Source organism: Lissotriton vulgaris, chromosome 1_1 (assembly GCF_964263255.1).
Source record: "Lissotriton vulgaris chromosome 1_1, aLisVul1.2, whole genome shotgun sequence".
NCBI classification, from domain to species: Eukaryota; Metazoa; Chordata; class Amphibia; order Caudata; family Salamandridae; genus Lissotriton; species Lissotriton vulgaris.
In genome coordinates this window covers 1,022,804,420-1,022,830,582 of record NC_141685.1, presented here as the reverse complement: position 1 = coordinate 1,022,830,582, position 26,163 = coordinate 1,022,804,420, and the positions used below count along the sequence as shown (strand labels likewise).

The 26,163-nt window shown below is 44.1% G+C and overlaps 1 protein-coding gene across 1 annotated transcript in view; it reads left to right on the top strand.

The window, feature by feature from the left end:
- Positions 1 to 26,163, top strand: part of QTRT1 (queuine tRNA-ribosyltransferase catalytic subunit 1) — a 325,564-nt gene that overhangs the window by 145,491 nt on the left and 153,910 nt on the right. Inside the window, exons 8-9 of the mRNA XM_086961633.1 lie at positions 11,669 to 11,778; positions 20,036 to 20,120. Coding sequence (XP_086817759.1) covers positions 11,669 to 11,778; positions 20,036 to 20,120 — 195 coding nt within the window. The remainder of the gene's footprint in view (positions 1 to 11,668; positions 11,779 to 20,035; positions 20,121 to 26,163) is intronic.

The window sequence follows — 26,163 nt, the reverse complement described above, 5'->3', positions numbered from 1 at the left end:
TTCGTAAGTCCTGGGTCCCTTCTGAACGCCTCCTTGGCGCTCAACTGTGCGGTGTGCGTGCCGCAAAGGATCTTGGGGTATGTAGTCCCCTGGCGTCAGCCGCGTCAACTCTCCAGCACGTCCCTGCAGTGCTCGTGTTTACCCCAGTAGCAGTGTCACAGGCTTCATCCGGGCAAGCAGGGTCGGATTGGGATCACAATTCGGCCCGGGCACTGACGAAAAAAGTGGCCCACATTCAAGAGGCGTGGCCCATATTTAAGGGGCGTGGCCCACATTCAAGGGGCGTGCCCTTTCATGAAACACTATTTGTACAGACAAGAAATGAAAGTGGGAGGATACTGTTCTTGCACAGGACACAGGGCAAAGGTGCCAATGGCCTACATGCTGAGCAACTAAAAAAAAATAGCAAGGCCCCTTTCTGTCACAAAATTATTCCAGCCCTCCAGCACAGGAGCACCTGAAAAGCAGCAAAGCCCCTGCTATTACTAACCTACTTAGCCCGCCCCAGACCTTCAGCTCAGGAGCACATGAACAGGTAAGGCCCCTGCAATTAGTAAATTAATCAGCCCTCCAGGCCTCGCGAAAATGTCCTGGCAGGGAAGCACAAAACACAGCTTTCTGGGTCATCCAAGGTAGCCAGGTAGCCAGGGGGGAGGCTGAGGTGAAGCTGGTGCATGGGAAGTGCCTTCCCAGTGTGTTCTGGCAGTTTGAGTGTTTACCATTTACTGTAGTATTACCCTTGTACCTGTGTATGGTACCCTTTTGTAACTTGCACACGTCACTTTTCTCTGGTATCACACTGTATGCTACCTCTCACTTTTGTTTGCTTTAGATACTTGCACAAGTGCCACCATTGCCTACGTAACGTTTGTTCTTGTGCTGGAGTGTCTGCCATTTATTGCAGTATTATACCTCTACTTGTACTTTGTACGCTTTTGTAACCTGCACAAATATCACTTTTTCCTCCTGTAATGTACCGATTGCTACCTCATGTATTTTGGTTGCTCACTATTGTCACTTTTGATTCATGTAACTTAACGTTTGCTTTTGTAATTTGTCCACTTGTAATTTTTCTCCTCATGTATTATTGCTGTTCCTTGTGTGAAGCGCTCTGACACCTTCGGGTAAAGTCTGCGCTATATAAAATCGCATAAATAAATAAATAAAATAAAAAATTCCAAACATCACCAGGCCCCCACAGCAAGACCCCTTCTTCCTCGCCCACTATGCCCTGAATGTGAAGGGCTGTGGGCGAGGTGCTAAGACTAACACCGTTTCTGGGCTGCATGGGCCCCAGGGGGGCCGAGGTGAAAATGGCTCAAAGGCCTGAGAAACACCTGGCCCCCAGGGAGACCGATTCTTGCAATCACCCCTCCCCAGCCCAGCCTCAGCTTGATTGCTTGGCAGGGCAGGGGTGAAGGAGAGGCCACAGCTGACAATCGCTGTCTGGCCGCACAGCGAGGCTGCTTTCATTTTCTCAGTCTCTGTCTCCGTGCACTCTGTGGGCCGTTTTTTTTTCTCCCCTTTCCTAGTCCACTCTCTGTGGACTGGGACAGGGGAGAAAAAAACGGCCCACAGAGGGCACTGAGGCACCGGCCCTTCGGCCCATTCCCGAATGCCCGCCTTGCCAATCCGCCCCTGGCAAAAAGGTATGAATGCATCTTTCACTCCTTTCTGCATGCCTATTTTAACAGAGACTATTTTGCCCTTCAGTTCCAGGAAAATCATTTCTATAAGTTGGCTGTTTTCCCCAATCAGGGTTGGGTGCTCATCTTCCTACCAGAGCCTTGAAGTTATGAGCATGCTGTGTTCACTTCCTGTTTACACAGTTTCCCTTCTGCAGCACAGCTTTATCGAGGTGTCACTCTGCTTTTAATGCTTGACATTGCCCTGATGATCGCATAGCCCATGTGTTGCGGGTGCAAATTGCACTCTCCTTCCTGCATGCCATAGTAGAAAAATGCCTTCCTGATATTCTTTCTCCAGTTGCTAGTTTGTCCTCTGTGGCAATCCGACAACACGTTGTGTGTCTCCGGGTGAGAACTGAATCACCCTTACAAGCTCACTTCTTGCCCACCCTAGGTTTGCCGTGTGTCATACGTGCATGTGCCAGCATACGGACTCAGACCGGTGTGATCTAGTAAGTGCGAGAGCATATACACAACTGAGAATGTACTGTTTTCATGTGTTGCTGACACTGTTGCCTGGTAGGAGATTGACTGGTCCTCCCATCTGTGTTTAGCTGCTTCCTCGTGCACATGATGCCTCAGAGTCCTTCCTGTAGCTTTTTTTACTGCCCACTGAATCACTTGGGTTGTGCATGTGCTCTGCACTTCAGTCCTCCTTTTGGCTGAAATGGTTTATTTCAAGGTGCCACCCCTTAGGGCATATCTGAGTTTATCAGTGGGTCCGACCCTCTTTTGTACACTCACTTGCAAAACACCATTACTTTGATTATTTTTCACAGAAAAAAGATTCGGGCCACTCGTGGTTCACCCAGATCTCAGCCACTTGCTAGGGTTTTGTTGTTGGAAGGAGTAGCAGCATCAGCAATTAAACCCCCTACTTCTTCCAGGTGGTGCTGCCCAAAACGCCCACTCTTCAGGGCATTTAGCCGCAAGGGCTTCCTACACAGTATTTTCTACACACTTTTTGTGAGCTCCAGCTGCCCTTGGTAGCAAACCCGGCTCCATTTGCACTTCTATGCAAAGGCCACCATTTTGTGAGGGTGGGCCTGTAGTATTCCTTCTCTATCTGAAGCTGGACCACTCTGCCGCCTTCTCCTAGGGTGGAATGGAAAGCAGTACCACTATGCCCTCACTTTCCAGGGCTCTCAACTCACTCTTCCATGAACAGCGTGCCGCCAGCAAATGTAGAAAAGAAAGCCCATTAGAGGGCTGGGTCAGTCTCGCTAAACAAGCACATCCTGGCCACCACATATATCTTGGTCCTATATTCTAATCACAAAAATAAGTGTGGCCAAGGGCTACATGTTAACTAGGGTCACTTTTCCAGTCCTGACTTTCCTTTTACAGATGAATACTCTCAAATGAAAAGCACAGTTGGTTCACCAAGTTAAACTGAGAGTATAGCTGCTCCCAGGATACACCCAATTGGTGAATGAAAGTTGACGTCTGGTAACTTGGTGAGCCTATTGACTCAATCGGTCACCTTATCACCAATGACTTTGACTTCGTTTCCTATGACTAGGCTGAAAGTAAGAGAGGCACTTTGCTCTTGAATGCTTGATAACTTTGCTTGCCTGTGATACACCTCGTGCACTCAACTGTATTATGGGTGCACAGAAATATTTGCATAGTTGCCATGGTACCCGTTATCATGTATGATGCTGTAGCCAATAGTTCTTTGCATGTGTTGATTGTTGTGCCTATACTTACAAGAAATGAATATGACGTGGACTAGAAGGCCAAGATTGACTGAAGATGACCTATGCAACATGGTTGTTTGGAGAAGCTGAGATTGTGAGCCCTTTGAGGTCTGAAGAGTTGAGGGTGTTGAGAAGCTGAGATTGTGAGCCCTTTGAGGTCTGAAGAGTTGAGGGTGTTGAGAAGCTGAGATTGTGAGCCCTTTGAGGTCTGAAGAGTTGAGGGTGTTGAGAAGCTGAGATTGTGAGCCCTTTGAGGTCTGAAGAGTTGAGGGTGTTGAGAAGCTGAGATTGTGAGCCCTTTGAGGTCTGAAGAGTTGAGGGTGTTGAGAAGCTGAGATTGTGAGCCCTTTGAGGTCTGAAGAGTTGAGGGTGTTAAGAAGCTGAGATTGTGAGCCCTTTGAGGTCTGAAGAGTTGAGGGTGTTGAGAAGCTGAGATTGTGAGCCCTTTGAGGTCTGAAGAGTTGAGGGTGTTAAAAGTCTCTAACTAATACATGAATGTGTTTGGGTTTACGATAGGCAGTCCTATCTCTTTCGTTGCATCCTGGGGAATGTAGTCAAATGGGTTTCTAATTAGACAGGACATTAATTATAGAGAAGAACCAAAACAGGGCTGTATTAGTTAATGACATTTGACACAGACCAACTGGAGATCTAGGTGATAGTGCCAACTTTTCACTTCTAGTGAGGCTGCTGCTGTTGTTGGTGTCAGTCTTTAAAAACTGTAGTTTAATTCCTAGTGATGGCTAAGGGGAGGACAGAAAAATTGACCCTATTAAAGCTAATTCGGTGTTCTTCTAAAAGTAGAACATGTCTTCTATTCCCTAAATGTATAGCAACTTGATATCTAATGTATAACATGAAATTAATTTTAGCACCATCTTAGTACTTGCTAGCTCCATGCAGTCAGTTAAATTATACATCCTAATTTTTAAAACATTAATTTCAGCTGCATGTGCAAGATGTCTTGAATCTGTTCCATGCGGTCACCATTCTTACTGTACAAAATGCTTAGTTATGAAAGTGAGTAAACTTTCATATAGAAATGTTTCCTGTATTGTTCTGTAAATGAGCAGGTTCCCTGCCTAAGCTGGAACACTTCGTTTATATACTTCTGAAGAGATGTATCGAAAAGACAGCCAAATATTTAGAGCATCTCTATCCTTGAAAATCATTATATGGCCTAAAATTACTTGATTTGAGAAACATGACATTCTGATGCTTGGCAGCTCACAACACCTTTAAAATACCTATCCAGTTTCAAACAATGTACATTTTTTCAGGGTGAGGTAAAATATCCTACTTCTACTGATGTTTTGCAAAACTTCTTTAAGGTGATAACTACCCTCCTCTTTTGAAGATTTGTTAACCCTACATACCAGTGTTCCTGGTCCAACACACCTTAATATGAACCAGTTTAAAAAATATTTCAGAAAAATGTATTTAGAAGGGTCCCAAACCTCTCTGTAAAATTTCTTTTGCCACATATTGTACCTTGAGATAATGTTGCTGATCAGATGTGCTTTAAATGACAGTTTATCAGTAATAAACTCAAAACCCCTTGGGCAAGAACTGTAACGCGCCTCTGTAAATAAGCTTTTATGTCCTGTTCAGTTTGGCTGTATTCAATGCTCAATGTACCTTAAAATATGCTACTTGCTGCAGTATTCAATGTAAAATCCCTCCCTTATAGTCCCCTGTCGAAGTGCATTTTAACTCTTTTCAGATTTGACTATTTGAGCATATGAGATCAAAAATGAAAAAATGTCAGATTTGCTACTAATTCTTTTGGAAGGGGCTTCGCTCGATTTGGAGGTGGCTGGCACCTTGTAACCGGGCCATGCAATGTTGCTATGCCGCTATAATTTTTTCCTTTTTATTTATAGGATTTTCATCAGCTAAAGAAAGACAGTATTTGTCAAGGCAAGCATATGAAAATCCATATAAAAAATGTCCTCAGACCGGCACAGCAACCCTATCTATCGTTGAAAAGGAGTAAGAAACCGCGTCTGTGAAGAAATATCAGGCACTCGTAATAAAAAGAATGTCCGAAATACTCCAGTAAAACATGAAAAAGACATCTTCTGGATGTGCTGATACAGGCTGTAAAGTCCGATATATCTCTGCATTATCATTCCATGAGAATGTGTCTTCTAGCCAGTCTTCTTTTCTTGGAAGAGGGCCACTCATCCATGACATTAGTTTCTGCTAAACACCGAACGTGAAAGTAAATCTGTGAGCATGCAACATGACAATGGAATTCGTGCTTCATAACCCAGCATCAGTACTAATGTTGAGATGTCTAGGGCAATATGAGTAATTTTGAGTATCTAGTGTATCACAATTTTGCGTAAATCTTGAATGCTCGAGCAATACCAACCAATATGCTTTTAAAGTGCACCTTTTTCAAAAATAGTTTCTAATAATTTCTTGGGGGCGCTGACCCCAAACATCCCCAAAAAGTGTCTTTAAATCTAATGCAATGTACTTGAAAATGCCTCTTTTACCACTAATTTACCAAAGATCCGTGGGGAGAACTTTAACAGCATACTCTAAAATTTCTTTTAAATAAAAAGTACAATTTTCTGTATGTTTCTTTTCCCAAACATACTTTGGGTGAGTTACTATGGACATCTATACATTTGTTTTTATCACCTATCGGGCTTTAAAGGATGGCCAATGTGACCAAAAAGTCTCCAATTCATACTGAAGGAAAAATCCACCTTTATCAGACCAACATTGATTTGTTAAAGACCACTCTGATCTATATCCCAACCACGCAACTGATTTAACCTCTCATTTGGCCATGTTGCAGTGGTTCCTAGTGCACTGATGGTAATTCTGAAATATCTATAGCTAGAGCTGTAGAGGCTTCTGATGACAGGCATAGTGGTCTGGATTACATATAACCAATGAGCCTCTCTTGCTGCGATGGACAGGCTCATCATAGCCTAGTATTACAGGACCACGAGCTGGAACTAAGGTAACATCACTGAATTCTGAAAATTAAGATAAAATGATATTAGTTTGAGAATTTATGAAGCACTCCTTCATCAATACAGGCCTCTTAGTGCCAATGGAACTAGTGATGAAGTTGGAGAACACTGTGCACAGACTAACAGGAAAGGAAGGCTTTTAATTCTCTCCTGAAAGATAGTTTAGAAGAAATGCCTCGGAAGTGGAGAGGCAAGTTATTCAAGAGGCGCGGCCAGGCAAGGAGCAGTCTATTACACAGGGAAGCCTCCCCCTCGGCAAAGAGAGCATTTGTCTGCTGTAGCATAGAGATTTAGCTGGAGCCTAATGGGAGAGACACTGACACAATAGAAAATAAATTGTCTGTTTTAAAAAAACTTTAATTTCTTTTCAGTTTCGTGAACTATAAGTCTGACAGACCCATTTGTAGAATACAGACTGCGACCACTTGCACTTGCATATAATTTGACAGAGAAGGGAGATTTCTCCCCCGGAAGTTTTAATTAACAGAAACCGAATTAGGTTGAGATTAGAGTGAAAGGGCCTTCTCAAACAAAACTACAAAGATTTCTCTTTGGGCGCTGTACATGGAGAGGGTGTTCCACAGGGTGGGGATCCACTAGTCTATGCGGGTCCCACAAAGTAATATCTCTGATTTACTAGCATTAGGCTTCAAATAATTGTATGAAATCTGTTTTCAAAGGTTTAGAGTCCAGCAGAAGAGGGGGCAGAAGTTTCGAGGCTGGGCTAGCATTAAGCTTCAAATACCATTTATGAAGATATGATCCTTTAAAAATTGCTGGAAGTATTACATTATCTTTAATTGGAGTGTAGTAGTTTAGTCTACCTAACCCTACCAGTTTCCGTACTTTGGTAAAAACCCGGTAAATATTTATTAAAGATTTGAACCGCACCCGCTTAAAATAACCGAATTCAAGTTGTCTCCAGAGAATACCTCGAGCATTCACTCCAATTAAAGCAAAATAAGGAGATGGAAGATCTGAGGTGGACTGTATGTCGTAATCTAGCAATAACACAGGACTGTACTGTAAAACGACTGCCCAATAGTAGAGTTTAAGATTCGGTAGCGCCCAACCACCTCGTTCTTTTGACAAAGATAGCCATTTGTAAGACCTTCTTATGGTAGAATACGACCAAATAAACTGGCAAAAAATGTGCTCAAATAGTAGAAGGAAAGCATCACTGAGTTCCAGAGGGATAGTTCTAAGGAAGTACAGTAGTTTGGGAAAGTAAGTCATCTTTATTACGTTGCTTCTGCCAGCTATTGTTAGGTGTAGATTATCAATTCTTTTTAATGCCTTTTTTGTATCCTTGGCAAGTGGGTTCAGGTTATTACCTACTATTGCGTCTAAATTTGCAGTGATGCTTACCCCCAAATACTTTGCTTTTGTGACTACAAGGGGATTGGACCAGCTTATGTTTTCATTTATAATTACCTGGGTTTTTGTTCTATTTAATAAATAGCCAGCTATCTCTCCGAATTCCTGTGCCTCATATTCCAAGGCCCTGATGGACTTCTCGGGATCGGGTGTAACTATTGCCAGGTCGTCCGCATATGCCATGATTTTAGTTTCTACCCCTTGCCTAACATCTGGTCTAATATCTGGGTTTGCTAAGATTTTTGTGATAAGTGGGTTTATGTACAATGCAAACAGCAAAGGGGAGCATGGACAACCCTGCCGGGTGCCCCGAGTGATGGTAATTGGATTGGTCAAGTTTCCATTGATCATGATTTGAGCCCTGGGTGTCTGGTATAGTGCCTGAATTGCCTGTAGCATATTTGGGCCAAAACCTGACCTTTTTAGTACTTCCCACAAAAATAACCAGGAGACCCGATCGAATGCTTTCTCAGCATCTAGCAATATTAAAGCGATCGGGTCCTCTGTTACCCTTGCTGCATCCATTAACATAATAGCCCTCCTGAAATGTTCTGTTGTACCTTTGTTGGGGATAAACCCATGTTGCCAATTAGAAACTAGTTTCTGGATGTTTTGTGAGATCCTGTTGGCTAATATTTTGGAGAATATTTTTGAGTCGGTGTTAATTAGAGTGATCGGTCTATAAGATGCCATTTCTAGAGGTGATTTTTCTTTTTTGGCAAAGATGATAATTTTTGCGAGTGACCAAGAAGCAGGTGGTGACATGCCTCCGAATATTAACCCCACTACTAAAGAAAATGTCTCCTTAATCTGACTTTCAAAGATCTTATAGAATTCAGCGGGGATAGAATCAAGGCCGGCCGGCCTTTCCATCTGGAAGGCTTTTAATCGCGTTATGTATCTCCTCCCAGGTAGGAGGGAGTTCTAATTCCTCTTGTTCAATTGAGTTTAATTTAGGTGTGTCCATAGAGTCTAAATAGCCTGTAATGTTCAGTCTCCGATCACCTGTGGGCCTGACATCCTCCTCTGTATATAGTTTACTATAATACTCCCTGAAAGCTATAAGTATTTCGGTAGGATCCTTAGTCAGACCTCCCTTGATTGTCTCAATTTCCGCTATTGTGTTTAAGGTTGTTTGTTGTCTTATCGTTAATGCCAGTTGATGTCCGACATGTTCCCCACATTCGTACAGTTTCCCTTTGGTTGCCGCCCATTTGGACGCTGTTCTTTCAGCAAAAATTGAGGCAATCTCGGCTTTTATCACTGCGACTGCGTTTTGGATGGTACAATGCGGGGGTTACCAAATTGGGCGACCTGATTAATCAAGAAGGGGTTCGGACCTTTCAAGAAATTAAAATACGGTTTCAGATAGAAGAGAGCCAATTATTTCAATACTATGCGATTAGAAGTTTCTTGGATCAAAAGACCGGTGGACCGACCGAATTCAAGAAAAATGAGATCATTGATAGACTGTGCTCAAATAATCCGCCTAGGATAGGAACCATTTATTCCAGTTTTAATGATAAAATGCCTGATGATTTAGAAAGGATAGGGTTGAGATGGCAAACAAAACTGAATATAGAGCCAAATATTTTTTCCAATGCTCTGGTTTTGTCCCAAAAGTTTTTACTTTCCACTAAACTGCAGGCACAGTTTTATAAAACTGCTTTTTTTCTATACATTACACCGGGCAGGATAGCTAAGTGGGGGAATGGGGCGGGGACTGTTTGTCCTCGATGCCAAGAATACTCTGCAGATCATACTCATATGTTTGCCACCTGCACAAAACTTAATCCACTCATTCAGCAAATTCAACTCTTTGTAGGGGCGGTTTTAGAGCAAGGGATACAACTTACACCAGCCGAATTACTGTTAGGTTACGATGGAAGTACAAGGCCAGGGAGTCAATTTATCTTTGTAGCGATGACTATTTACAGAATTTGCATTGCAGCACACTGGAAAGACCCTAACCCTCCCTCATTTACACAGTGGCAGGCCAGATTGCTGGCGACTTATAAACTGGAAAAGGCAATTTATGCAAAAAAAGGGAAAAGGGCCAGAAAGAAGGGTCTCGCGCTCTGGGAACAGTTAGAGAAATGTGCAGATGGTACACAAGGCTGAATTAAGCCGCATGCTGGCAAAAACTAATTTTTTATCTTCTAACTACTTTGGAATTTGAGGTAGCAATTTTTTATTAGGAAATGTTTGCTGTTCTCCCTTCTTTCTTTTCTTCTTTGGTTATTTTTATTTCTTTTTCCGCTTGTCTTCTTTCTCTCAGATCTTATTTTATTTTCCTTTCAGTCTATTGTCCGTAAACTTGAAAGGGAACTAGTGCAAGTGCTGCGAGAAGGTGCCGGGGGGGGGGGGGGTTCCGACAGAAATGGAGCAAAAGTATAATCTGTATAATGTTCATCATGGTAAAATAAAAAAAAATAAAAAAAAAAAAAAGCTTCAAATAGTTACATGGCATCCAAGTCCAGCAATTGAAGAGGGGAGCGCAAGAGTTGAGACTGGTGATAATTTGTGTCGTTGGCATAGAAAATAGCTGTGCAAGGAAAGGAATTGAGCAGAAATATATAAGGATGGATATAATGTTAAAATGCATAGGAGAGAGGGACCCCACAGAATATGGTGAAAGGAGGAGAGTGGAAAGGGTGGATGAACCAGCTGTCTCGTCGACTTTCAGTGGCTCTCCCTGTCCCCTCTTTTGCATGCTCTCATCTGGGGCAGCTCCTCCATTTATGCAGAGAAGCGTCGCCCCCACAAGCCCCAGAGCAGAAAAATAAAATGGCAATAACGTTTATTACCATTTTACTTTTATGCAACCCGTGACGCGTCCCGAACTAAGGCCATTCTGGCGGGGTCGATCCGCCCGCCATCCTTGCTGCAAAGAACCCCCGCCTTAATAACATGACTGGAGGGTCCGCGGCGGACGGAAAGACCGTCCGCCGCTTTTCGACCGGGGCGGAAAAGGGTGTATATTGTGGCGGTGTCTATCAGACACCGCCAGCCATATTACAATGGGCATTCATCAATGCCTTTCCGTGGCGGCAATGTTACCACGGAAAGGCATGCGGAGTCTCTCTGCGGGGCCCATTGCGGGCCCCCAGGGACTCCAGGGGGGTGGGGGGTGCACCCCCTGCATTTCAAGGAACAACGTGGCAGGCACCGAGGGGTGCCTGTCACCTTGTGCTTTGAAATGCACAAGATGTATTCTTAGCATTGTGGCGGATGCGCCCGCCACTGTGGCTGCGCATCCTAATAACCCCCACAGGACCCCCGCCCTTATGGTGGGCGGTCCCTTCACACAATGGGATGGCGGGCAGACTAAGTCCCCCCCGTCATCCTAATGGACCCATAAGTGTCAGGGCAGGGCCATTGCTGCTGAGCAGCAGCAGGGAGCTGTGTGCTTTAAAATGTGCATTTCTCTTTGGCTGTCCGTCTTTGGACGGCCAGCCATACATGTGCATTTTAAAGTTTTCTAACCCAGCTATCTTAGACATCTGGGTTAGAGAAAGCGCAGACCTCCAGTGCTCTCAGGAGCCTTATGAGAGCATGCTCTATCCCATCCTGGTGTTGCTCTCATCCTGTGAGAGCAGCGCCAGAATTGGGTAGTGCAGTTTCATGGTCCGAAGCAGGTTTTGCCCTCCCCCTGTCTACCAACCTCTGTACAAGCCAGCCGCCACTGGATCAAATTGTCAGTCACAGCGTCCATTTAACCGTAATAAACTTTGTGGCTAAATGCTTACCACGTGTTTCTTTTTCCAGTTTGTGAACAGCATGTTTATTTACCATTACTGTGCAGTTATATGTACATCACAGAGCAGTACATGGATGAGATTGCATGTTGCTTTGCTGAGCCCTGTTTACATTCTGTTCTGATCTGTCTTTGTGTCTTGTATCTCTATAGCGGTTTGGCTCTGCTTTGGTCCCATGGGGCGCTCTGCAGCTAAAGCACAAGCAGTATGCCAAGGACTTTCAGCCAATCGACAAGAACTGCAGCTGCCCAACGTGCAAAAGGTACAGAATTTCCACAACACACCAGACTGTAAAGGACAATGATGAAACTAGGCACCATGCTTTAATGCTTCTATGCGTAAATGGTTGTCACCTCTCAAACCAGTGGCTGGTAAGAAGAAAATCACCCTGAACCTACTCTACCATTGGAATTAAATGTATCATCCACTGGAATTATGTTATTGCCTTAAAACAGTGGAAAATGATCCTCTGCATCACATCATCCATGTGAAACCTGTACTTTGAAACAACTGATGTCTGTTCAAAAACCTATTATCTGTTGATACATAATGGGTAATCACGCACTGTGGCCCATCAATGCTTGGGAGCCTGCAATTTCAGTCTCCAACTTTATTACAATCTAGTTGTGACATTAGTAGTCATTTCTAATAAGAAAACGACAGTCTACTGTATTGTAATGCCTTATTACAGTTAAGTTGTGACCTCATTATGCCTCCAGCCAAAACCAATAGACAGTGCAAATGCCAGGTCACTGAGCAGAATTACATCAGTTATTTAATCAGTTTTTTTTATCTCTTGCCTATTTTACCCTCACAAGTTGTCATAGAATGTTTATTTATTGCACTGCTGGATTTCATTACAAGAAATCTGAAATTATTCTACACGTTACTTACCACACATACAAAATTACAGTTGCTTTAACTGCTTTAAATATGTTTTTGCCACCAATTATTTGAAGCTTTTCACAGTACACATTTATTTTATGCATTTGCACCTATAGTATCTTTTTCAGAATAAAGCACACAAGAGCATGCATTTGAAATCACTTTGGGGAAAACGGATGGTGTGATCCTGCATTTTAAGGAATATACTATACTTTAAGCTTTGGTCTTCTTTTTAGTCACAGAGCTTCTCAGTGACTCCCAGTATGTTTATAATTTACAATTGAGAATACTTTGTCCCATATATAATGCCATTATCACGCTCCTGTAAAATGTTCATGTTAATCGGAATTGAGTGAATGAAAAATATGTATGTATATATATATATATATATATATATATATATATATATATATATTTGTTATATATTTGTTATATATTTTTTTTTAATCATTTGTGCTATTTAAATGCAGGAGATTTATTTCCCCTTGAGAACATGGGAGCATTTCAGCACCACATGGTGACTGCTTAATGTCATTCAATATTGGAAATTAATTTAGTTTGTGTGAGGTGGTGTGTGGATGGGTTGTGAAAGTGCCTGACCCTCATTACTCCCTTGAAGGGTAGTTTGGTGGGTACTAGTGGTAAGACAGTGTCTGAATTCTGAGTGTGCCTGTCAGCTGTGATTGTGGTATAGGATTAGATTGCTCGTTGGCCTTTTAGAAGTTCTTCCTAGTTTTAGTAGAAGGGGATTTGTTCTAGGGACTGCTTTACTGGAGAGAGGACTCAGAAGGAGAGGAGAAGCACGACTTTGTTGTCTCCTAAAGCATTTGCTGAATCTCTCCAACGTGAAGGTGTTTACTGCATTTTTTCCCTCACCACCCAAGTAGGTTCTATTTTTGCCTGGATGCTCCTTTACAGGGTTGATATACATTTCCTTACGCATCTAAAGTTTAGGCTTTCTTTTCCCACGAGACAAACTTGAGATTGGCGGCTCATCCACTCGTGAGAAGCTAACCACATTGAAATTCCTGTGAGCGCATCTTGCCACATTGGGAAATTGTTTACTTTTTTGAGTGGATGGTTATTCTTACTTCACCTTGAGTCAGTGAGTTTATGGTCTTCTTTTAAGAGTAGCTCATGCTGTCCTTTTCCTGGGTAATCAAATAGGGGCTGTGTTCAGGCCCAGACTGGCCATAGTGGGCACTGGGCAATCCCCCGGTGCACCGCACGGGTGGGGGCCGGTTTTGGGCCCCTGGGGTCCGTTTTTGTTACAGGGCCGTTTTTGCAGCATAGCTGCAAAATCGGCCCTGTATCAAAATCGGACGAAAACCGGCCCCCGCAAAGAGCTCGGAGGCACCTCCAACCCCCCCCCCCCCCCCCCCCCCCCCCCTCCCGAGTGGGGACGGGGGGGCCGGCCGAGCTCTTTGCCGTTTGATTTACAAAAGGGGGTGGTGATGAACAGAGTGTCTGAATTGAGCAGACCACTCTTACCCAGTCCAAAGATCAGGGCTTGATCCATCACCGTTATTTATCTCACTGCCCCATCCCAGCTCAGAACATGGCTATATGCAAATCAGTCTGTCCCTGGCCCAGTGCATCATGGGAACAGGGCAGACTAAACTACCAAGCCAATTCTTTACCAGAAAGGAGACAAGCTACCGGGGACCGTTTTCTGGCATTTCAGCCTCTTCGGCCCGGCTTGCTTGAATCCTGATGGAGCAGTGAGAAAGGGACTCATGTCTGAGTATACCCTGCCACACCTATAGTGGCCAAAATCGATTTACAAAAGGGGGTGGTGATGAACAGAGTGTCTGAATTGAGCAGACCACTCTTACCCAGTCCAAAGATCAGGGCTTGATCCATCACCGTTATTTATCTCACTGCCCCATCCCAGCTCAGAACATGGCTATATGCAAATCAGTCTGTCCCTGGCCCAGTGCATCATGGGAACAGGGCAGACTAAACTACCAAGCCAATTCTTTACCAGAAAGGAGACAAGCTACCGGGGACCGGTTTCTGGCATTTCAGCCTCTTCGGCCCGGCTTGCTTGAATCCTGATGGAGCAGTGAGAAAGGGACTCATGTCTGAGTATACCCTGCCACACCTATAGTGGCCAAAATCGATTTACAAAAGGGGGTGGTGATGAACAGAGTGTCTGAATTGAGCAGACCACTCTTACCCAGTCCAAAGATCAGGGCTTGATCCATCACCGTTATTTATCTCACTGCCCCATCCCAGCTCAGAACATGGCTATATGCAAATCAGTCTGTCCCTGGCCCAGTGCATCATGGGAACAGGGCAGACTAAACTACCAAGCCAATTCTTTACCAGAAAGGAGACAAGCTACCGGGGACCGGTTTCTGGCATTTCAGCCTCTTCGGCCCGGCTTGCTTGAATCCTGATGGAGCAGTGAGAAAGGGACTCATGTCTGAGTATACCCTGCCACACCTATAGTGGCCAAAATCGATTTACAAAAGGGGGTGGTGATGAACAGAGTGTCTGAATTGAGCAGACCACTCTTACCCAGTCCAAAGATCAGGGCTTGATCCATCACCGTTATTTATCTCACTGCCCCATCCCAGCTCAGAACATGGCTATATGCAAATCAGTCTGTCCCTGGCCCAGTGCATCATGGGAACAGGGCAGACTAAACTACCAAGCCAATTCTTTACCAGAAAGGAGACAAGCTACCGGGGACCGGTTTCTGGCATTTTAAGCTTTGTTCTTCTTTTAAGTCACAGAGCTTCTCAGTGACTCCCAGTATGTTTATAATTTACAATTGAGAATACTTTGTCCCATATATAATGCCATTATCACGCTCCTGTAAAATGTTCATGTTAATCGGAACTGAGTGAATGAAAAATATGTATGTATATATATATATATATATATATATATATATTTGTTATATATTTTTTTTTAATCATTTGTGCTATTTAAATGCAGGAGATTTATTTCCCCTTGAGAACATGGGAGCATTTCAGCACCACATGGTGACTGCTTAATGTCATTCAATATTGGAAATTAATTTAGTTTGTGTGAGGTGGTGTGTGGATGGGTTGTGAAAGTGCCTGACCCTCATTACTCCCTTGAAGGGTAGTTTGGTGGGTACTAGTGGTAAGACAGTGTCTGAATTCTGAGTGTGCCTGTCAGCTGTGATTGTGGTATAGGATTAGATTGCTCGTTGGCCTTTTAGAAGTTCTTCCTAGTTTTAGTAGAAGGGGATTTGTTCTAGGGACTGCTTTACTGGAGAGAGGACTCAGAAGGAGAGGAGAAGCACGACTTTGTTGTCTCCTAAAGCATTTGCTGAATCTCTCCAAAGTGAAGGTGTTTACTGCATTTTTTCCCTCACCACCCAAGTAGTTTCTATTTTTGCCTGGATGCTCCTTTACAGGGTTGATATACATTTCCTTACGCATCTAAAGTTTAGGCTTTCTTTTCCCACGAGACAAACTTGAGATTGGCGGCTCATCCACTCGTGAGAAGCTAACCGCATTGAAATTCCTGTGAGCGCATCTTGCCACATCAGGAAATTGTTTACTTTTTCGAGTGGATGGTTATTCTTACTTCACCTTGAGTCAGTGAGTTTATGGTCTTCTTTTAAGAGTAGCTCATGCTGTCCTTTTCCTGGGTCATCAAATAGGGGCTGGGTTCAGGCCCGGACTGGCCATAGCGGGCACCGGGCAATCCCACGGTGCGCCCCACGGGTGGGGGCTGGTTTTGGGCCCCTGGGGGCCGTTTTTGTTACAGGGCCGTTTTTGCATCAAGAGCTAGGCGACACCACGACCCCCCCCCCCCCCCCCCCCCCACCCCGAATGGCGAGGGGGGCCGGCTCAGCACTTTGCCGGAGCCGGTTTTGGTTCCCAGTCCGGCCCTGGCTGGGTTGTTTCCAATAGTGTGTATGGGGCCATGGACAGCATTTCAATTACTTCCCATCATAGGTAGTGTAGGAAGCTGGTTTTTTATATAGTGGGCAAAACGAGGTACACTGTGTAAAGAGCCCAGGCAACCTTTATTGGTTTACAGAGGCAAAAATGATAACGCTAAATGCTCTCTCTTGTGGTAGTGTGGGCGAGCCGAGCAGTTTTGGCTTATCGGAGAGTAGTGCAAAGCATTAGTTGTACTCACAGAGGCAATACATGAGACACACTCAAGAATAAATCTTCGAACAATTTAGAAAAATAACTGGTATTTTTATATAAATTTTAATACCAAGAACTTCGTTATCAAGTAAATACTTCCTTAAATATGAATTTGTACAGGTAAGTAAACATTTCACTTAAATGTGTCTTTATGTAGCAATGCTTCCCTGTGGGAGAAAAGGTATATGTTTCATATAGTTATTTGTGATTGTGTTCTGGGAGTCGTCTTTGGGACTTAGGGTCGTAGGGGGCCAAGGTCCAAAGTACCACCAACAGCTACTCGTTATCTGCCCTGGGGAGTCCGGGTGCAGAGGTGCTGGTCGGGTTGGTAGCTCTGCGCGCTACACCTGTGGAAGGAAAGAGAGCCACCTAGAAATAGGCTGCAGAAGGGAACTTGCCGACAAGTACAGGAACTCCCAACGGGGGGGGGGGGGGCTCAGATCACAAGGGTCCTGGGGCAAGGGGACACAGCCGGTTCGTCGGTACCTGGGCTGGGGCCTTTGGTTGCAGAGTGGAAAGGTTGGCTGGGCTTTGTGCGTCTTAGGGCCTTACGCTTGCCAGTCTTTGCCATTTGAGGGTGCAAAATCGGGACAACTAGGTAATTCTGGAAGTGGGTCTCAGCAGTGCTGAGGTCCCTCGACAGCTGCTCTGTCTTGGTGCAGTGGGAATCTGGATTGGACTCTCACAGGCTTTGTTTTCTGCAAGGAGTCTTGTACCCAGAGTATTGGTCTTGTGCGGCTCCTGGTGTCTTCTCACATGGTGGGGGGACCGATCTGACCTTCAGGAGCACATGGTCCTCTTCCTGGGAGGCTGCTGCATAGGGCTGGCCAAGGAGCGTACACTTGGTAAACCATACTTTGATTTTTCGGTGCCTGCAGACTGCGGGGAGTAGCTCCTCTGCTCCAAGGAATGTTACTTGAAATTTGCAAGGGCTGGCAGTCTACTGTGGTTCTTAGAAGCTGGTCAGTTGCAGGACTAGTCCCTGATTACAATTATTGAGAATGGTGCAAGGAGGTTTGGCACCAAAACTCTACAGCATTCTTCAGTTCTAATTTTTCTTGTGGCTCTTCTTTGCCCTCTTTTTCTTGATCCGTCGAATCTGAGTTCCTGGTGTCAAGGGTGCCACCTAAATACTCAATTTAGGGATGTTAAGGGGAGTGGCAAGTTATAGTCAATGGGCTACTTACCTTTAGTTTAGGGTGTCTACATCCTCTATATGACCACTTCCTGTGGGAAGTGGGCATAACACTGACCAAGAGAGCCTAATTCCACCAAAACTAAGATGGTGGAATTCTAAAAGTCCACATCCTGTAGCCCACCTTAGGGGTGGAACTAGCCTGAGAGGGGGACACATCTCCTGACTAGCTAACTTTCCCACCTGTCCTAGTGCCAAATGGGCCCAGGCAAGGCGGGGCAGGGCTATTTCCCCTATCTGGAGAAGCTTTGAGTTGCATCTCAAAGGTGGCAGAGGCCTTTGAAGCTTCCCTCTTTAATATACTGATTGCTTAACCAGTCTGTAGGAGCAGGCATTGTTTTTGACCTCCGAGAGCATGGGCTCTCACCTGCAGGCAGTCAGAAACTTGTCTGTAGTGGCTAGCTGGTCTACACCTGTCAGTCAGCACACTAGCAGCGGGTACGTTTCCAAGGGGAACCTCTAAGGTGCCCTCTGGGTACATGTATTAATAAATCCATCACTGGAATCAGTGTGGGTTTATTAATATGAGGTGTTCGATACCAAACATCTCTAGTTTCAGTGAAGCCATCATGTAGCTGGGGAACTCGTAAATACCAGTGTCCAGCACATGTACTCAAAATGGCCTCCCTGTCCACTTGTAATATTTAAGAATCAACTCTGATGTCATAGGGGCATATCTGTTCTAGCAGTTATGTCCACACATATAGTATAGTACAACCTGCCTTGGGGCTGTAAGGACTGCTGTATGGGTGACTTACCTATACTGCATGCAATGTCTGCAGGCATGACACACATGGGGTGTGCCATGTCATGTTTTCAATTTTCTTTGCACCACGGAATGCAGTCTGCCGTGGCCGTTTGCATGTTGGTGCTAAGGGGTCTCTTAGGGTGACACAATACATGCTGCAGCCCTTAGGGACTCTCTTTAGCCTCCTTGCCCTAGGTACCAGAGGTACCATTTACTAAGGACTTGCACAGGATGCCAAAGGTATTGCTAATTAGGGGAACAATTGTTCAATTTTTAGGCAAGTGATCGAACTGGGGACCTGGATAGCAGAAACCAAGTACATTTCTGTCAAAATTGCATCAGATACCAGGCAAAATGGGAGTGACCATGTTAAAAAGCAGCACTTTTCTACAGGCAGCTGTTTTGATTTTAGTTTTATATGTAATAAGTTGTATCGAAACACTGCGATCAGTGTTCTTAAAATAATTAACTGAACTTGATGGCTGCTGCTGGCATGGAGAGGCGGTGGCTACACTTTAGTGTTTTTCCATTATAATGGGTAGCCTGGTATAGAATGTCATCTCTCCCCATAACAGCACACCCTACTGATACTCCAGAGAGATCACGGGCCTTTTCTTGTGGGAACTGAGCATGTGCCCCCTCAAAACAACACTAAGGGCTTCATTATGAGTGTTCGGTTATCTGGTTGTTTATTCCCTACTGCAGGAGTTTCTGGCTTGGGTCCTATAATCCTGAGAGCTGAGGAAGCACCAGAGGACTTAGTAAAACCAAGTCCAGTTCTTCCGCGTGGTTTCCTCTGGAAATCTTGTTTGCTATCTGCAGCAGGAATCCTTTACTTAGGGGGTCTGTTGTGTTCACACGAATCTCTGAATCTCTATGGGGGTGCTAATTCCGGTTGCCAGCCCCACTGAAGAGTCTTGAGTAACTTGTCATAGATGGCTCTAGGCAGCTGGGGAAGGAGAAGTATAGTCATTCACAAAATCTAACTACGGTTGAAAACCACAAGGCTACAGATAGAGTTATTTGTAAATATCAGCAGAATCTTGCACTTGTATCACTGGAACAGAGCTCATCTAACCTTAAAATATGTTTTTAATTAGTGTATGGTGTAGTTTGATATGAAAAGATGTGTTTTTCACCAAGGAGAATGTTGATTGAAAGCAGTAAATTGAATGTTCCAGTATATTTGACTTATGTCCGTCAGAAGGTTGGTTCTAGGAACACGTTTATTCTGTATTGAAGTTCTGATATGAAATCTAATGATTATTCAAAGACTTTATCTAAATTACTTGACACATAGAAAGTAAGCCTGAGGACCTACTTTTGTAGGGTTCCAATGTGTTGAGATGTATACACAATTCACAAAATGGTGACGTTTCCATGAATTATGAAAAATAGTTTATTTGCTTGGCTTACTTGCTCTATACTATTAGTTTGAAACCATGGCTGTCTGGGCCAGGGGAGTAGTCAAGCATGAAATATTTCTGATCATAGTTCTTCGTCTCTTCCTATTTCGAGTTTTAATACAGTTGTATTACACTTGTTGCAGGCACACCCGGGCCTACCTCCATGCCTTATTCAGAAGTGACACAGCCGCACTCCACCACATCACTATCCACAACATTGTGTACCAGGTAAGTGTGCTGACTGACAGCTTAAGTGCAGTTGTCAGAACAAGAATTAATCTGCAAAAACGAGCAGTCTAAACATGCACAGGGGTGTGCAACAGGTTTTCTGGGAGTGGCAAAGGAGGGACGTTAGGGCAGGACCACGTGGCCATTCAAACAGACCAGTACACTAAGGTCCATAATATGCCTACCAGCGTGAAATAACAGTCTAGGGCTGCCTGGAAGATACCCAAGCGAAACATCTGCAAAGTATATTCTCCCAGATTATACATTTCTCAGAAAAGCTTTGGTGTTTGAGTGTTAGATGGGAGTGCATTCCAGACTGCATATCAGATCCTCTGACCAAAAGAATATAACATACCCCTTCTGCTGGGATGGAAGCCCTGGTCAAATCTCCCTGCACAGGTGTATAGCCAATCCCCTCTAGGTAGCTTGAAATAATAGTCTGAACGTATTGCAAATCCATCTGGGTTTAAATCAGAAGTATCTATGTAAGTGGTATGTATATAGTGCGGAGCTCGCAAGAGCCTGCAGAGCGCTGAATGGGGATGAAGGTTTAGATACAGTCCGAGATTATCTGAGAGATGCAGTTTTGTGGAGATAGCTTTACTGTTTAGTGCATTATGATGTAGTGTTCTTTAAGGAAGTGTGCCTTGAGTTCTTTGCGGTATGAAAGAGTCCTGATGGATTGGGAGATGTTGTTCCACAGCCTCTGGGCATACATGGAGCAGTCCTCTGGCCTAGTGCAAATAATGTTCTGTCCTATACTTAGACGTTCTTGTCTGAAGAACTAATCAAATTTTCTTGGGCTAGAATAGATTTCCTAGCAATGTGGTTTTGATGGGGCTACAGAAGACCCTCTCTGCCGTTTGTAGGTTTTCTTGAGGGTCTTTATTGACTGAATGCATTAGACAATGTCACCCTAGCAGTTTGGAACTAGACCTGAAAGGAGAACGTGTGCAGTTTAAATCTTCTGGGCACTGAGTGGGTGTAAATGGCGGTTCAAAGTTTTTTTGCTTTAGACTGTGTGAGTTTTTTTCAAAACTTTGTGAGCATAATTTCTTTAGATATTAAAAGTGATCATTTTTAAACATTCCTGCACCCTCCCCCACCCCGAAAACAATGCCATTGGTGAACCAAAGGGCACGTCACTCAGGTGTACGGTATAATATGTGGTCTGGATTCTTTGATGGAGAAACGTTATAATATATTAAATCAAACAAAGACATTTTCATACAGCGTACATCCTGAACTTCTATATTCAAACTATTCTCATATGTTATAATTTTAAAAAGGAGCCTTGGTGAAATAAAATATTTGTCACAGATCATACAATTTTATGAAGCAGGGAAGCCTGGATTGATCACAGGTTTTCACATTGTACAGTTCAGCCACTCAATGAGTATCTTTTTCTTGCATGGTTTATTTCAAAAGTTAGTGCTTTGCCTATAATTCTTGGCGCATGGGGGTAGAGCGTAGGTGGCACACAGAAGTCACATCAAAGCTCAGTTCGCTTTGGTCTCGAGTGTCCAAGAGGACCTCGAGTGCAGCCAGAGCTTTAGATCAGGTTTGAGCTTTCAGTTACTTTCCCTACCACTAGGTACATACCTTGGTATTTTCTGCCATCAGTGGCAGCCAGAGCAGACTGGGATGCTGGCAGCAATGTGCAATGGTTTGCTCTTACATTCTAACCTTATTATACTGGGGCACAAACAAGCTCACCAAACTCTGTGTCTCCCTCTCCCTCTAGCCTATGACAAATTGAGGCCGACTGATGGACCTAGACATTTTTAACCCTGATGATTCATTCTATCCTCTTTGAGTTCTCTCCACCCTCCCATTCATTCACCCCATATTTCACCCGTCTTACCATCTCCTTCCTCCCATGCTTTCCATCATAGACTCTCCTTCTTACCACCACTCCCTAGTCACAATCTAGTCACTCCTCCATCTTCATTCCTTTGCTCTCACTTGTACCCTCTGATCCTTCTACCCACTTCCAACCTTTGATCACTTGCTGACTCTCCCATTCGTTCTACATCCCTGTACCACCTCCTCTTCCTCCTCTCTCTTCTTTGTGTTCTCTGTGCTTTCCTCCATCACCCACATCAGGGCACAGGTCGGGGGTGAACACGGCTGTCTGGCTTTGCCACCCCTACAATATTATTAGAGAGGAAAGCCTGGTTTCCGTAGCCTGGGGTGACAGAGACTTGAAGGTGTTCAATCTGTCACAGTTGGCCCAACTTGCTGGCATTTGCAAACTTAATATGACTGGTCGTAGGAATTGTGTTATTCTGCAACTGCTGTGCGTTCCGCATATTTATAGATTTCCGTCTATTGCAACATAATCCCACTATTTACAGACTTGCCAAGTCACACGATGCCTTTGTGTTTCACACAATATCAGCTCTCTTTGCACAGTGTCCCAGTGAAAGGCCGATCTCGGGCGGTGAACAGATTCAGCTGGAAACCGTATGAAAAGGTTTCCAGCTCGTTTGTGGAGATGTGCTGCAGAGTTATGCTCTATCACCTTCCCCAGCATATGTGTGGTAGAGTTTTGGGGGAGGGTAGGAGTGGTTGTCATGCTCCCTTTTCCCACGCAGTCTCCAATGTCTGCCTTTGTTTACTCAGGAATTGAGAGGCTTTCAGCCTCACCTTTTTCTACACTGCACCCTCTCACCTGCACTCGCACACAGTAGTAATTTTTGCAAGGTTGGGAGGTCTGTATTTCCTGTACAATTTGTAGATTTCAACAGCAGTACATTTTGCTTCTAGCATCTGTGGATCAAAAATTACAACAACAAAAAAATATTACACATGTCATGGATTGGCAGACTCTTTGCAAAGGGTAATTGGTTACCTGGGTACCTTCCGATTGCTGATTGATGTATTTAGACATTACATTGATATTAATGAGGTCTAACCATTGTTCAGACAGTCTTAATGTGAATTAAATGCCACATAATTCCATTTCTTTCTGCATAATTAAGTCAGCCCTGCTGCATTATTTGGTTTTCAATTGCTGCATAATTCCAGCAGTCCAGATTATGTGGAAATGCAGTCCCTTGTAACGTGGGCTCTGTCCAGACATCAGCTTCTTTTTAGATTTCGCCTGCATCATAGCACTTGTAAAATCTCTTGTAATGAAAACAAGCATTGGCATAGCCAATAGGTCTCGCCTTTGGGACCTTATAAGTGTTTAGCTATCCAGCACAATATCCTTGGTGCAACAACATCAAGTGTTGCATGGCTAAACACTTATAAGGTCACAAAGGTGAGACCTATTGGCTATGCTGATGCTTGTTTTTCTTCCGAACCCTCTCTCGCTTATCACATCACATTCAAAATGTTGACATGTATCAGAATGTGTCCTCTGTACTCAGTAACCCTGGAATTATGCGATTCTGCGGCTGAGGATTTTTTCGCATAAATAAGGATTTGCTGAGTTTTCCAGAAAAAACATCATCTGCTGCATAAACTGCAATTAAAAAAAAAATCGAACTCAAGCAACCAAAATTTAGTAAAATGGGGATATGTGTTTGCCGCATGTTGGAAGAGCCTTTGTAAAGGTTAACTGGTCACTTTTCAGTTGCTTATTTATGCATTTGGTTGTAGACTTGAACTGGGGTGAAATATTTACTCACACTGTATTACGGTGTACAAAAATTACAAAATAGTGAAGCAATACTGTTTAAAAATGCGGCATATTTCGGCTTTTCTTGCTGAATAATTTCACCAAAACTGCTGCATTACTCAGTGCTCTCTTGCAACATAATTTTAGTGGCCCTGAACGGAAATTTAGTCACGGTTAGGGGCTGATTGGGAGAAACAGTGGTTGCACATATGAGCATACGTTCACAGTTTAATGCTTATATAATAAACTCGTTCAAGGAATTCGCCGCTTACTGACAGAGTCGGTCTTATCCAGAGTGCAAGTTTTTTTTCTCCTCAATTTCCATTAACTCTTGTAAGACCCCACCATTAATGGGAAATGTGAAACTACAAGTCCCAGCACGCATACTGCTGTGGGCTCAAATACCAGGGCTGGCTGAAAGTCACACAGCACTCATGCCCTGGTGTCACTTGACAACTATGAAACCTGCAGCCTGACATACTCTGCCCCGTTCACAGAAACAGGTTAAACGCGTGCTTAAAAGGACACTTATGCACTTCTCCACTTTTATTAGTGAAACCGAGCATATGTGACATGAATCACTAGCAGTGGCAGCTCTGTGAGGTAGCTGTGTAAACTGCTTTGATACATAAATACACAATAAGTTAGCCAGTAAAGCCTGGGCGATGCAGGCCACCAGCCTTGAGACAACACACCAGACTTAATGATGCTTGCTGCACAGAGAGCTCTCTTATGTGGAGAAATATGGCATGCATTCAGGCGGACCACACACAAGAGGTAACATAACAACACCATTCATGCCCACGCTGCACATAAATCAGCAGGCCTGCTCTTAAAAGCTTCCCCCGAGCTGAAAAGAAAAGGCAGAGCACCGAAAGCCGGCCAAGTACTGAAGGAAGCTGAACAAAGACGTAGCACCGGCAAAATCTGTTCTGAAATGCCAGCCGGAGGGAGGCGTATTTGGGTGGCAATTTATTTTTCCCAGTCTGTTTTCAGAGAGTCAAAGGCCTCAAGTTGCACACATGAGTGTGGCTCAAATCATGTTGTTCGAAAAAAGATTAAAAAAGAACCAGTAGGCCTTCTGCAAGCAGGCATCTTGGATCGACCTAAAAAGTCTAGCATCTCCATTAGATGAATCAATGCATTTGTCTGCATATTTAGTTGTGTTAATCATATGAATTCAGTTTAGGAGTTTGCCTCGTGCCCCTTGCCCAGCGGTGCTCATTGTGAACACCACGTGCCAAAGCGCCTGTTAACAGTATGCAGTTAACACAGCAAGGTGCTGCAGTTCCGAAGGTATCACGCACAGCTCCGCTTCAGCAGCATTTTATTTTTTGACTTGCAAATAAGGTATTTACATATTTTCTCTTCTAAGGAAATAAATGCCTTGCTGGGGGGGAAGAGCGCATGCAACGAGGCGGCTCTAAGCCAGCAGGGAACTTAGGGGGAAGGTAGGTGGCCCAAAAACCTTACCGTGCAGTCGGGTCACTACCAGGACACGCTCGCGAAAAGTAAATCTCAAAATAAAGCCAGATTCAGATGCTTTGTATGTACATGTCTTTTAATATCCTGTGTAAACAAGCGCGTTCCTCGTGCTAAAAAGAGGCAGCAGGGGGAGGGGCGAGAGGAGGGGGTGAGTTCACTTGCGAGCAGCGTCAGGACCGATGATTGCTACCATATGGCGCTGCGCGCTCCCGCAAGTGAATCACTACACGTGCATGCGTTGCCATTGAAGGCCATGGAATGCATACACTTTTTTAGCTGAAAAGACTAAATGACCGCTAAAGGTCTTTCTGCCTATGCAGTGCATGCGTGCTGCGTTGGCGAGACCTAAAACATCTTTAAAGGGGCATAGAGCCCGCTCATTACTTAACTTTACTTACGATTGGTTGGCTCCCACGTTACTCTAGTTTGCTTGCTTCCTATTGGTTATCTCCTCAAACTTCCTCCTGGGCTTCCTGTCTTTGTTAATGTCATGGAGCCATGACCAAATACTGCTTCCTGTAGCCAGCATCCTTCCACTGGCCACAGGCTTCTGCAGGTACTCTTGTTACTTTTGGACATGCACACTTATTGAGGCCATATCCAAAATTAACTCTCCTTCACTGTGCCCATTTTCCACAACCACCCTGCCCAGCCACCACCTTTTTGTGTTTAATTGGACGGCGTCCAAATTAAGAATCATTTCAGTGACCACTTAAAATCCCTTCCAGATTCTTCTTCATGTGCAATTGCGTTTTGGGGTAGCATGATCATGTCTTACTGTTCATGAAGTCTCAATACATTAATTGAGAATGAATTAAGCGATTTGCCCAGATACAGGAAGTTGAGCCGACGCCAAGACTCTATCCTTGTTCCCCAGCTCCCAAGTCGGCAGGAGCAGTTCTGTTAAAAAATGTGTTGCTACTTCAACAA